Source organism: Chlorocebus sabaeus, chromosome 6 (genome assembly GCF_047675955.1).
Source record: "Chlorocebus sabaeus isolate Y175 chromosome 6, mChlSab1.0.hap1, whole genome shotgun sequence".
NCBI lineage: Eukaryota > Metazoa > Chordata > Mammalia > Primates > Cercopithecidae > Chlorocebus > Chlorocebus sabaeus.
In genome coordinates this window covers 3,196,403-3,208,066 of record NC_132909.1, presented here as the reverse complement: position 1 = coordinate 3,208,066, position 11,664 = coordinate 3,196,403, and the positions used below count along the sequence as shown (strand labels likewise).

Sequence of the window (11,664 nt, the reverse complement as noted above, 5' to 3'; positions counted from 1 at the left end):
GGAGGTCAAGCCTGCGGTAAGCCACTGCACTCCAGACTGGCCAAGAAAGCAAGACCGTGTCTCAAAAACAAAAACAAAAACAGAACAAAACAACAACAACAACAAAAAGAGTAAAAGAAAAGCTCAGAAAGCAAGTCCCCAAGCACTTAGTTTCAGCGAGCCCTGTCCATACTGCCCAGACCCTGGACACAGACGTCTGGACTCTGCCTTCTCTGAGAGACTCGACCACCCAAACCTACATTTTTTCATGTGCAAATGTGTGGGTCCCTCTAGTCCCCTCCTGGACGTTTGCCTCTATCCCTAGATACCAGGAACCCATCCCTACTCCCAACCCAATACTATTTCCGGACCCAGAAATCCATGGGACAACTGTCTCTGGGGAGAACAGTGATTTAATAAATTATAGGATAGAAGGAAAAATATATGTGGATGGTGGGGTGCAGGGAGACCTTGGGCACAGGGACTCCCTCCGACCTCAGATTATAGAAGACTGATTTGGTTTCTGAAGTAAAAGCAGGGCAGGATCCTGCCTGCCTTTGGTCCTCAAGGAGCCAGAACTCCAGACCCAAATTCCTTCCTGCCTCAGAATCCAGGCTCCAGTCTGTTTCTTCCCGTATCCTGGACTCCCAGCTTCCTCCTCCCTGAAAGACCTAGGAAATCCAAGCTACCATCTCTCTCCTTCAAGGAACTAGGAATCCAGATCCCCAGCTCCCATAGGGTTCATCTGAAGCCCATCAGACCACTCTCTCCTGGGGAAAGCAGAGTTTGGGATCCCAGTCTCCTCCTCCCACAGCACCTAGGAGTCTGGGAGCCCAGCCCTCTGCTTTTCCAGGAATCTGGGCTCAAGTGGGCATTCAGAGCTTGAGGATGCCTGGGCTGCTGACCCAGCCCTCTCGTCACTTAGACCTCCAACTTGTGGGCCTAGATGGCGGCCACATTCTCATAGATGAGATTTTCGACACTCTCATAAATGACTTCCTTCTTGGCTGGGGCCTGGGCTGACTGTTGGAGGAACCGCAGGATGCACTGGTGCAGGAACACGTACTGAGCCTGGGAAACGGGCATGGGAGTGAGGGGCCTCCCCCCAGATCTGGGCTGTGTGGAGCCCCAGGATACCTCTACCCACCAACTCCCGTCCTGTGTCGCTGAGGGGCTGCCTCACCTCAGTCTGCACCATCAACGGCCGGCTCTCTCTCATCTTCCTCACAAAGCTGAAGGGCCCAAGGAGACCCTGGGACTGCAGCTGCCGGAGCAGGACGTCCAAGGCAATGAGGGTGCCTGTGCGACCCACACCAGCACTAGGCAGAACAAGGGAAGGGTCAGACCAAGGGGGCAGGAGTGCGAGGGTCTGGGGTCATGGCTGATTGGAGGGATCTGTGTTTGAATGATGACAATAACTATGCCTGCTCACACCTGTAATCCCAGCACTTTGGGAGGCCAAGGCCAGTGGATCACCCAAGGTCAGGAGGTCGAGACCAGCCTGGCCAACCTGGCGAAACACTGTCTCTACTAAAAATACAAAAATTAGCCGGGTGTGGTGGCGCATGCCTGTAATCCCAGCTACTTGGGAGGCTGAGGTGAAGAATTGCTTGAACCCAGGAGGTGGAGGTTGCAGTGAGCTGAGATCGCACCATTGCACTCCAGCCTGGGCAACAAGAGCAAAACTCCATCTCAAAAAACAACAGCAACAACAACAACAAAACTATGCCTGCAGTTCCTTCCATGTGTTAGGCTCTGTTCTAAGTGCCTGATGGGCCCTCTTCACTCCTCCCAAACCTAAGAAGTGGGATGTACTAGCACATCCTTTGTACAGATGGGGAAATGGAGGCTGAATGAGGTGAAGTCCCATACCCCAGGCCACTCAGCTAATAAGTGACAGAGCTGGGGTTCAAACACAGGAAGAAGAACTCTCCAGCCAATCATTGAATAATTCCTTTAAACACAAAATCAGTCTTTCGTTTTGTTTTGTTTGTCACGCAGGCTGGAGTGCAGTGGCATGACCTCGGCTCACTGCACCCTTGACCTCCTGGGCTCAAGTGAACCTCCTGTCTCAGCCTCCTGAGTAGCTCGGATCATAGGCACACACCACTGCATCTGGCTAACTTATTAAATGTTTTTATAGAGACGGGGTCTTGCCATGTTGCCCAGGAAGGTCTCAAACTCCTGGACTCAAGTGATCCTCCCACCTCAGTCCCCTAAAGTGCTGGGATTATAGGCATGAGCTCCTGTGCCCAGTGAAAAAATTAGCTGTTTTAGGTTGGGCACAGTGGCTCACACCTGTAATCCCAGCACTTTGGGAGGCCGCAGTGTGTGGATCACGAGGTGAGGAGATCAAGACCATCCTGGCCAACATGGTGAAACTCCATCTCTACTAAAATACCAAAAAAAAAAAAAAAAGAAAAGAAAAAAAAATTAGCCAGGCATGGTGGCATGCTCCTGTAGTCCTAGCAACTCGAGAGACTGAGGCAGGGGAATCGCTTGAACCCGGAAGGCAGAGGTTGCAGTGAGCTAAGATCACACCACTTCACTCCAGCCTGGGTGACAGAGCGAGACTCCATCTCAAAAAAAAAAAAAAAAAAAAAAAAATTAACTATTTTAGGCTGGGCGCAGTGGCTCACGCCTGTAATCCCAGCACTTTGGGAATCTGAGGCAGATGGATCACCAGAGGTCAGGCATTGGAGACAAGCCTGGCCAACATGGAGAAACCCCATCTCTACTAAAAATACCAAAATTAGCCAGGTGGAGTGGCAGGCGCCTGTATTCCCAGCTACTCAGGAGGCCGAGGCAGGAGAATCGCTTGAACCCGGGAGGCGGAGGTTACAGTGAGCTGAGATCAAGCCATTGCACTCCAGCCTGGGTGACACAGCGAGACTCCGTCTCCAAAAAAAAAGAAAAAAAAATTAGCTATTTGAATGTGAGCAATTTATCACACTCACAACATTGTGCAGCCTCCATCTCTATCTACTTGCAAAACACTTTCATCATCCCTAAAGCAGACACCACGCCCATTAGGCTGCCTCTCCCCATTCCCTGTCTCCCTCCAGGGCCTGGAAGCTACTAATCTGTTTAGTGTCTGTTGCTTTGGCTGTTCTAGATATGCTTCTGGACATGTATACTAATGGAATGATGTAATGATATCCACTCAACTTTAAAATGGGGGGGGGGGACATTGCCGGGCATGGTGGTTCATGCCTGTAATCCCAGCACTTTGGGAGGCCGAGGTGGTCGGATCACCTGGGGTTGGGAGTTCGAGACCAGCCTGACCAACACCGTAAAACCCCGTCTCTACTAAAAATAAAAATTAGCCAAGTGTGGTGGCACATGCCTGTAATCCCAGCTACTCAGGAGGCTGAGGCAGGAGAATCGCTTGAACCTGGGAGGCGGAGGTTGCGGTGAGCGGAGATCGCGCCATTGCCCTCTAGCCTGGGCAACGAGAGTGAAACTCTGCCTCCAAAATAAACAAATAAATAAATAAAACAAAATGGGGAGGACAATTTTGCCATGAGGCTGTTATGAGGAGCAGTAGGACTGTGTAAATGTTCGCTGTCACTGAAACCAGAGCCCCAGTCTCAGGGGCTGTCACTCCTCCTCATCTCCCTAATCGTTACCGTTAGTTGAAATCTGACCTACAGGACTTCAGCATAAATATCAGGGAAACGTCAGGTGCGGCGGCTCACGCCTGTCATCCCAGCACTTTGGGAGGCCGAGGCGGGCGGATCACGAGGTCAGGAGTTCGAGACCAGCCTGGCCAACATGGTGAAACTAAAAATGGTCTCTACTAAAAATACAAATATTAGCCGGGTGCAGGGGTGAGCATCTGTAATCCCAGCTACTCAGGAGGCTGAGACAGGAGAATTGCTTGAACCTGGAAAGCAGAGGTTGCAGTGAGCTGAGATTGTGCCATTGCACTCCAGCCTGGGCGACAGGGCGAGACTCCATCTCAAATAAAATAAAATAAAACAAAACAAAACAAAACAAAACAGAACAAAAATAAGTATCAGGGAAGCAGTTGATGGGGAGGCCCTGCACTCCAGTACAAGGAAGTGTGTCCATTGTTTCTTAGAATCTGTGACCACATCTCCGTCCTGCGCCTTCATCCTTTCTCCCTTCTCTTCTGCATTCAACTTTCTCTGGCTTTACCTTTTCATTTTTCTTTTTTTCCCTTTTTTTTTTTTTCTTAAATCGAGACAGAGTCACCCAGGCTGGAATGCGGTGGTGCGACCGCGGCTCACTGCGACCTCTGCCTCCCGGGTTCAAGTGATTCTCCTGCCTCAGGGTCCCGAGTAGCTGGGATTACAGGTGCCCGCCACCACACCCGGCTAATTTTTGTATGTTTAGTAGAGATGGGGTTTCGCTAGGTTGGCCAGGCTGGTCTCAAACTCCTGAACTCAAGTGATCCACCCACCTCAGCCTCCCAAAGTGCTGGGATTTACAGGCGTGAGCCACCATGCCTGGCCTGCCTTTTCATCTTTCATTCCCATCTTTTCATCCTTATCTTCCTTTTCTTTTTTTTTTTTTTTTTTTTTGAGACGGAGTCTCGCTCTGTCGCCCAGGCTGGAGTGCAGTGGCACGTTCTCGGCTTACTGGAAGCTCCGCCTCCCGGGTTCACGCCATTCTCCTGCCTCAGCCTCCCGAGGAGCTGGGACTACAGGCGCCCGCCACCTCGCCCGGCTAGTTTTTTTGTATTTTTAGTAGAGATGGGGTTTCACTGTGTTAGCCAGGATGGTTTCAATCTCTTGACCTCGTGATCCGCCTGCCTCGGCCTCCCAAAGTGCTGGGATTACAGGCGTGAGCTACCGCACCCGGCCCCTCCTTCTTTCCTTAACTGCTTCACATCCCCCTTTATCTTCCGCATCCACCTCCTCCTTCTCTCCCTCTTCCACCTCCCCTGTAAGTTCCTAGGGTCCCATCTAACACCACCGTCTGAGCCCCAAGGGAGCGGTTCTCTCAAGACCGAGGGTCCTGGGCTGGTCCCCACCTGCAGTGTACAATGGGTGGGCCCCCCTCCGTGGTCTGATCCAGCCACTGCCGGAGCATCCTCCAGAAAGCCAGCAAGATGTCTGGGGAGGAGGGAACGCCGTGATCTGGCCAGGCCTGGTAGTGGAATTGCCGCACGGATAGCGTCTTCTGTTCCTCCACCTGGAAGGAGGGAGCGCTCACAGGCTCTGGAGATGAACATAACGAGGACCCGGCTTCTACCACTAGGAGTGGGTTCCCTGGGGCACACTGCAGCTCCTCAGAGGAGTGAGTGGAAGGTTGGAGTTGGTGGAGGGTCCTGGATGCATGGCATATGTCACAGGGGAAGGCTGAGGGCCAGGACGGGGCTGGACACACGCACCTGGAGGAGCTGCAGTTCCCGCACCGTCCAGTTCTCCATCACTTCCTCACCCACCAGGGTTACCTGCAGGTGTCCATGGGTGCAGGGCTGCGAGTCCAGAGGCCAGTAATGCTCACACTTCACCTGGGGGAGGAGGAGGGGTCAGAGAACAGAACTCCTCTTCCCCAGATCTGTGGGGTCTGCTTTAGGCACCATATGTGAACCAGCAGATGGGCTGGGCAGGGAGTGGGGAACAGGTCTACACCGAAGACACCTGGGGTCACCCTGGAGGAATCCATGAGGTCTGGGTGTGGGGTCTACATTGGATCAGTGTTCGGGGCAGGGTCCTGCACCCAGTCAGCACCCAGGACTCAGATCTCTCACCCGGCCGGCCTCCATGCAGTTGGTCAGCATGACCAGGGTGTGGCTCTGCTGTTCCCACACCAGGCGCCAAAAGTCACCCACTGTCTGTGGCAGGGGACCCTGGGTGGCGATGAACTCCCGGGGGCTCCGGAAACCCTGGTTGAGGAAGGCAGGCGGGTCAGGGGGGCCTCTAAATGACCCCCCGCCAGCTCTTATCTCTCCAGGCCTTCTGGGCACCCTTCCAATCCCAACCACGACCTTACGGGCATGAAGCTGGCATTGATGTAGTCAGAGCCTGGCTCCTCGTGGATGGGCTTCAGGGGCACCCGGGACCAGTCATCTAGGAGAAGAGGCCAGCATTAGCCAGGCAGAGAGACCCAGAGAGGCACAGAGACAAGACCAAGACCCATGGACAGAAGTCATGCTGAGATGCCGGCAGACCCTGGGAGCCATGCAGGGATTGGGAGGGGCGGAGGGACCCCAGCTGCAGGGAGCAGGCCAGGAGGACTCTCAAAGGGACCCACAGCCGGGCGCAGTGGCTCACGCCTGTAATCCCAGCACTTTGGGAGGCTGAGGTGGGTGGATCACCTGAGGTCAGGAATTTGAGACCAGCCTGGCCAACATGGTAAAACCCAGTCACTACTAAAAATACAAAAATTAGCCAGGCATGGTGGTGGGCCCTGTAGTCCCAGCTACTAGGGAGGCTGAGGTGGGAGGATCGCTTGAACCTGAGAGGTGGAGGTTGCACTGAGCCAAGGTGGCGCCATTTCACTCCAGCCTGGGCAACAGAGCAAGACTCTGTCTCAAAGGAAAAAAATGGGGGGGGGGGGCGGGCACAGTGGCTTACACCTGCAATCCCAGCACTTTGGGAGGCCGAGGCGGGTGGATCACAAAGTCAGGAGATCGAGGCCATCCTGGCTAACACGGTGAAATCCCGTCTCTACTAAAAATATAAAAAATTAGCCGGGCGTGGCGGCGGGCACCTGTAGTCCCAGCTACTCGGGAGGCTGAGGCAGGAGAATGGCGTGAATCCGGGAGGCGGAGGTTGCAGTGAGCCAAGATCGCACTACTGCACTCCAGCCTGGGCGACACAGCGAGACTCATCTCAAAAAAAAAAAAAAAAGAAAAAGAAAGAAAAGAAAAAGAGAAAGAAAAAGAAAGAAAGAAAAGAAAAAGAAAAAGAAAAAAGTGTGTGGGGGTACCCATGGTAGGAGGCAGGTCTTGTTTCTCAAAGCGGGTAGGAGAAGGGGACCGGGATGGGGTACTGAGTAGACCGGTACTGAGTAGCTGGGACGAAAGCAGCAGAAGCCCGAGACTCACAGGGCAGTACATTTCTGTAGCGGTTCTTGCCATTGTTCACCGGAGCTGACGCCACCGTCTGAGACTGGCTGTGGTCCACCAGGGACAGTTGCTGGGGGTGCAGGCAGAGGCGGTACCTGATGTTAGATTTTCTCTACTTTCCCTCGAGGGTATCCCCCAAGCTCCCCTTGCCTTCTTCGACATCACCCCTTGTCTATCCCTTGCACCCTGAGATTCTATGGCACCCACCAAAACAGAACCTATGTGTGCCACCTGCCCTGTGGGGCATTCAGGAGGATTTAGGGAACCATGGGACTTCCTCAGGCAGGCAGGAAAGCAGGTGTCAGGGGAGAAAGGACTCACTTGGTGGGAGCGGAGAGAGTTACTTTAGGACTGACCCGCCATTATTTTAAGATGTCAGTGAGCGGAAAGATAACGTGCCTGGGAATCTCTGCACAATCCAATGACTTATGCAATGCTGCTTTTGCTTAATCCTGAAAGTCATGAGGTCTGGCCAGGGGGTGGGGATTGGGGATTAGGCCACCGGAGGGAGGCTGAGCTCAGCCCTTCTGTCCTATCCCCACCTGGTACTCGTCTGCAAAACCGCAGTTGCTGTCCTTCTCATTCTTCCTGACGTGGTCAGCGAAGTCTTCGGCCAGGATGTCCCCTGGGAAGCTAGGAGAAAAGACCGTAACCTCTTTTAATCTTGTACTTTTGAGGGCTGGGCACGGTGGCTCACATCTGTAATCCCAGCACTTTGGGAGGTTGAGGCGGGCGGATCACCTGAGGTCAGGAGTTTGAGACCAGCCTGACCAACATGGAGAAACCCCATCTCTACTAAAAATACAAAAATTAGCCGGGCGTGGTGGTGTCTGCCTGTAGTCTACTAGCTCCTCAGGAGGCTGAGGCAGGAGAATCGCTTGTACCCGGGAGGTGGAGGTTGAGTAAGCCGAGATTGCACCACTGAACTCCAGCCTGGGCAACAGAGCAAGACTCTGTCTCCCTCTCTCTCTCTCTATATATATATATATACACACACACACACACACACACACACACACATATATCCTTCCCACTCACTGAAATCTTATAATGATGGTATGTGTATATATGTATACATATATATGTGTGTGTGTGCGTGTGTATGTGTATATATATACACATGTATATTTTATATATATATAGTGCTTTTGGGATCAATGAAAAGGTATTTTTGATCCAGCAATGCCACTCCTGGGTATATCCCCAAAATAACTGAAAGCAAAGACTTAAAAAGCTATTTACATGCCCATATTTATAATGTTCAGGATAGCCCAGAGGTGGACGCAACCTAAGCCTCCATCTATGGGGGAACGGATAAACCAAACGTGGTCGAGCCAGACAATGGACTATGACTCAGCCTCAAAAACAAGGGAGGCTCGGCGTGGTGGCTCACGCCTGTCATTCCAGCACTTTGAGAGGCTGAGCCAGAAGGCTTGCTTGAGCCCAGGAGTTTAAGACCAGCCTGGGCAACACAGCAGGACCTTGTCTCCACAGAAATTTAAGTATTAAAAAATCATCCAGGCATGGTGGTGCACAACTGTGGTCCCAGCTACCTGCAGGCTGAGATGAGAGGATCACTTGAACCACGAGGTCAAGGCTGCAGTGAGCTGTGTTTGCCACACTATACTCCAGCCTAGAGTGAGATCCTGTCTCAATTTTTAAAACTAAAATTAAAACGTTAAAAAAAGTTGCTTGACTTCATGGAACTTCAGCTCTTTCTCACTCTTCCTCTTGTAATATAATTTTTTTTTTCCTTTGGAGACAGAGTCTCGTTCTGTCGCCCAGGCTGGAGCGCAGTGGCACGATCTCGGCTCACTGTAACCTCTGCCTCCCAGGTTCAAGCAATTCTCCTGCCTCAGCCTCCCGAGTAGCTGGGACTACAGGTGCCCGCCACCCCACCCGGCTAATTTTTTGTATTTTAGTACAGATAGGGTTTCACCGTATTTCCCAGGCTGGTCTCAAACTCCTGATCTCAGGCAATCCTCCCACCTCGGCCTCCCAAAGTGCTAGGATTACAGGCATGAGTCACTGCGCCCAGCTTGTAATAGAATTTTATAAATGCTGTCTCGACGGGCGCGATGCCTCATACCTGTAATCCCAGCACTTTGGGAGGCTGAGGCAGGTGGATCACGAAGTCAGGAGTTTGAGACCAGCCTGGCCAACATGGTGAAACCCCGTCTCTACTAGAAATACAAAAATAATCTGGGCGTGGTGTTGCACACCTGTAGTCCCGATTACTCGGGAGGCTGAGGCAGGAGAATCGCTTGAACCCGTGATGCAGAGGTTGCAGTGAACCGAGATCGCACCACTATGCTCCAACCTGGGTGACAGGGCGAGACTCCGTCTCAAAAAATAAAATAATAATAATAATAATAATAATAATAATAAACCTACTCAGACAGCCCTACACTCAAACTTCTCATGCAGACCAGTGTTTCTCCTTCCTGTCATCCCATCACCATGGCCTGGAGTCTATATCTACCACTCCAGGGAACACCTTTCTCCAAAATCGTCATGACCTCCCTGTCTGTAATTGCAAAGGCCACGTTTCAGCCCCCACCGGCCTGACTGCTCAGCATCGTTTAGCACCACCGCCTGTGCCTGCCTGTTTCCTGGATCTGTACTGTTCCTGAACACTGGTCCTGGCTTGGCCCCCACCTACCCAGCTGCTGCTCGTCCATTTCCTGGGCAGGTCCCTTCTCCTCTGTCTGTCTTAAAAGGTAACTGTTCCCCAGTGTCCAACCCCAAGCCACTTTTCTCACTGGACACACACTTCTTACAGGGTTTGGCCCATTCCTGTAGTTTCACTTTCTTTCTTTTTCTCTCTTTTTTTTTTTTTTGAGACAGAGTCTCATTCTGTTGCCCAGGCTGCAGTGCAGTGGTGTGATCTCGGCTCACTGCCACCTCAGCCTCCGAAGCTCAAGTGATTCTCCTGCCTCCGCCTCCTGAGCAGCTGGGATTACAGGTGCCCACCACCATGCCCGGCTAATTTTCGTATTTTTAGTAGAAACAGGATTTCACCATGTTGGTCAGGCTGGTCTCGAACTCCTGACCTCAAGTGATCCTCCCGCCTTGGCCTCCCAACGTGCTGGGATTACAGGTGTGAGCCACCGCGCCTGGCCTCTTGTCTGGATTATTACAAATCTCTTCCCTTTGCTTCTTACACCTGTTAGACTGTGCCACTAATCTATTCAAAATCTTCCAAAAACTCCCATCTCACAATAAATCCAAAGTCCTAACTTTCATCTACAAGCCTGTGCCTGCTCTGGCCCCACTGATGTCTCTCTGATCTCATTTCCCACCTCCCTCCCTTTCCTCGCTCTGCTTACTGGGAGATGCACGATATTCTCTGAACCTCACGTGTGCTGGCTGCTGCCTCGGGCCCTCCACTCGCCCGTCCCTGTCCTCGGAACGCCCTTCTCAGATGCCTGCACTGCTCCTCTCCCACTTGCGTAGGTTTGTACTCAGATGACTTCCTCTTAGTCATCTCGTTAGCAAGGGTTTCCTTGAATATCCTGCCTAAAATATTCCTGCGGGGTGTGGCGGCTCACACCTGTAATGCTAACACTTTGGGAGGCCGAAGTGGAAGGATTGCTTGAGGCCAGGAGTTCGAGACCAGCCTGGGCAACCTAGTAAGACTGCCCCCTCCCACTCCCATCTCTACAAAAAATTTAAAAATTAGCCAGGCATTGTGGTGCATGCCTGTGGTCCCAGCTACAGGGGAGGCTGAGGTGGGAGGGCCACTGGAGCCCAGGAGGTCGAGGTTGTGGTGAGCTATGATAGGGCCACTGCACTCCAGCCAGGGCCACAGAGTGAGACCCTGTCTTGACAAATTAATACATAAAATAAAATAAAATAATTCTTCTGATTTTCTCTCTAATTTCTTCTAATTTTCACATTAGAAGAATATCAAAATAGGCCAGGGGCCATGGCTCACACGTGTAATCCCGGCACTTTGGGAAGCCAAGGTGGGTGGATCACAAGGTCAGGAGTTTGAGACCAGCCTGGCCAACATAGTGAAACCCCATCTCTACTAAAAAATACAAAAATTAGCCGGGCGTGGTGGTGCGTGCCTGTGGTCCCAGCTACTCAGGAGGCTGAGGCAGCAGTAGAATTGCTTGAACCCAGGAGGCAGAAGTTGTGGTGAGCCAAGATCATGCCACTGCACTTCAGCCTGGGCAACAGAGCAAGACTCCACCTCAAAAAAAAAAAATAAAAGGAATATCAAAATATTCCTCTACCCTTCCTATCCCCTCCTCTTGCTTTGTCTCCAAGTTTATTCTCTCTATATATGGTACAATCTCGGCTCACTGCAACCTTTGTTCCTGGATTCAAGTGATTCTCCTGCTGCAGCCTCCTGAGTAGCTGGGATTACAGGTGTGCACCACCATGCCTGGCCCTGTCTGAAAGTTTATATCATATTTTTAATGACCTTGTTTATTTATTTATTTTTTATTTTTTGAGATGGAGTCTCGCTCTGTCGCCCAGGCTGGAGTGCAGTGGTGCGATGTTGGCTCACTGCAAGCTCCGCCTCCCAGGTTCACGCCATTCTCCTCCTCAGCCTCCCAAGTAGCTGGGACTACAGGTGCCCACTACCACATCGGCTAATTTTTTATATTTTTAGTAGAGACGGGGTTTCACCG

The 11,664-nt window shown here is 51.8% G+C and overlaps 1 protein-coding gene across 1 annotated transcript in view; it reads right to left on the bottom strand.

Moving 5' to 3' along the window:
* Positions 1-374: 374 nt before the first annotated feature.
* PTPRH (protein tyrosine phosphatase receptor type H) overlaps positions 375-11,664 on the bottom strand; it is a 29,809-nt gene continuing 18,519 nt past the window's right edge. Inside the window, exons 13-20 of the mRNA XM_073017216.1 lie at positions 7,564-7,654; positions 7,001-7,091; positions 5,944-6,020; positions 5,702-5,836; positions 5,339-5,461; positions 4,979-5,139; positions 1,163-1,298; positions 375-1,050 (exon numbers count right to left, since the gene is read on the bottom strand). Coding sequence (XP_072873317.1) covers positions 922-1,050; positions 1,163-1,298; positions 4,979-5,139; positions 5,339-5,461; positions 5,702-5,836; positions 5,944-6,020; positions 7,001-7,091; positions 7,564-7,654 — 943 coding nt within the window. The 3' untranslated portion in view covers positions 375-921. The remainder of the gene's footprint in view (positions 1,051-1,162; positions 1,299-4,978; positions 5,140-5,338; positions 5,462-5,701; positions 5,837-5,943; positions 6,021-7,000; positions 7,092-7,563; positions 7,655-11,664) is intronic.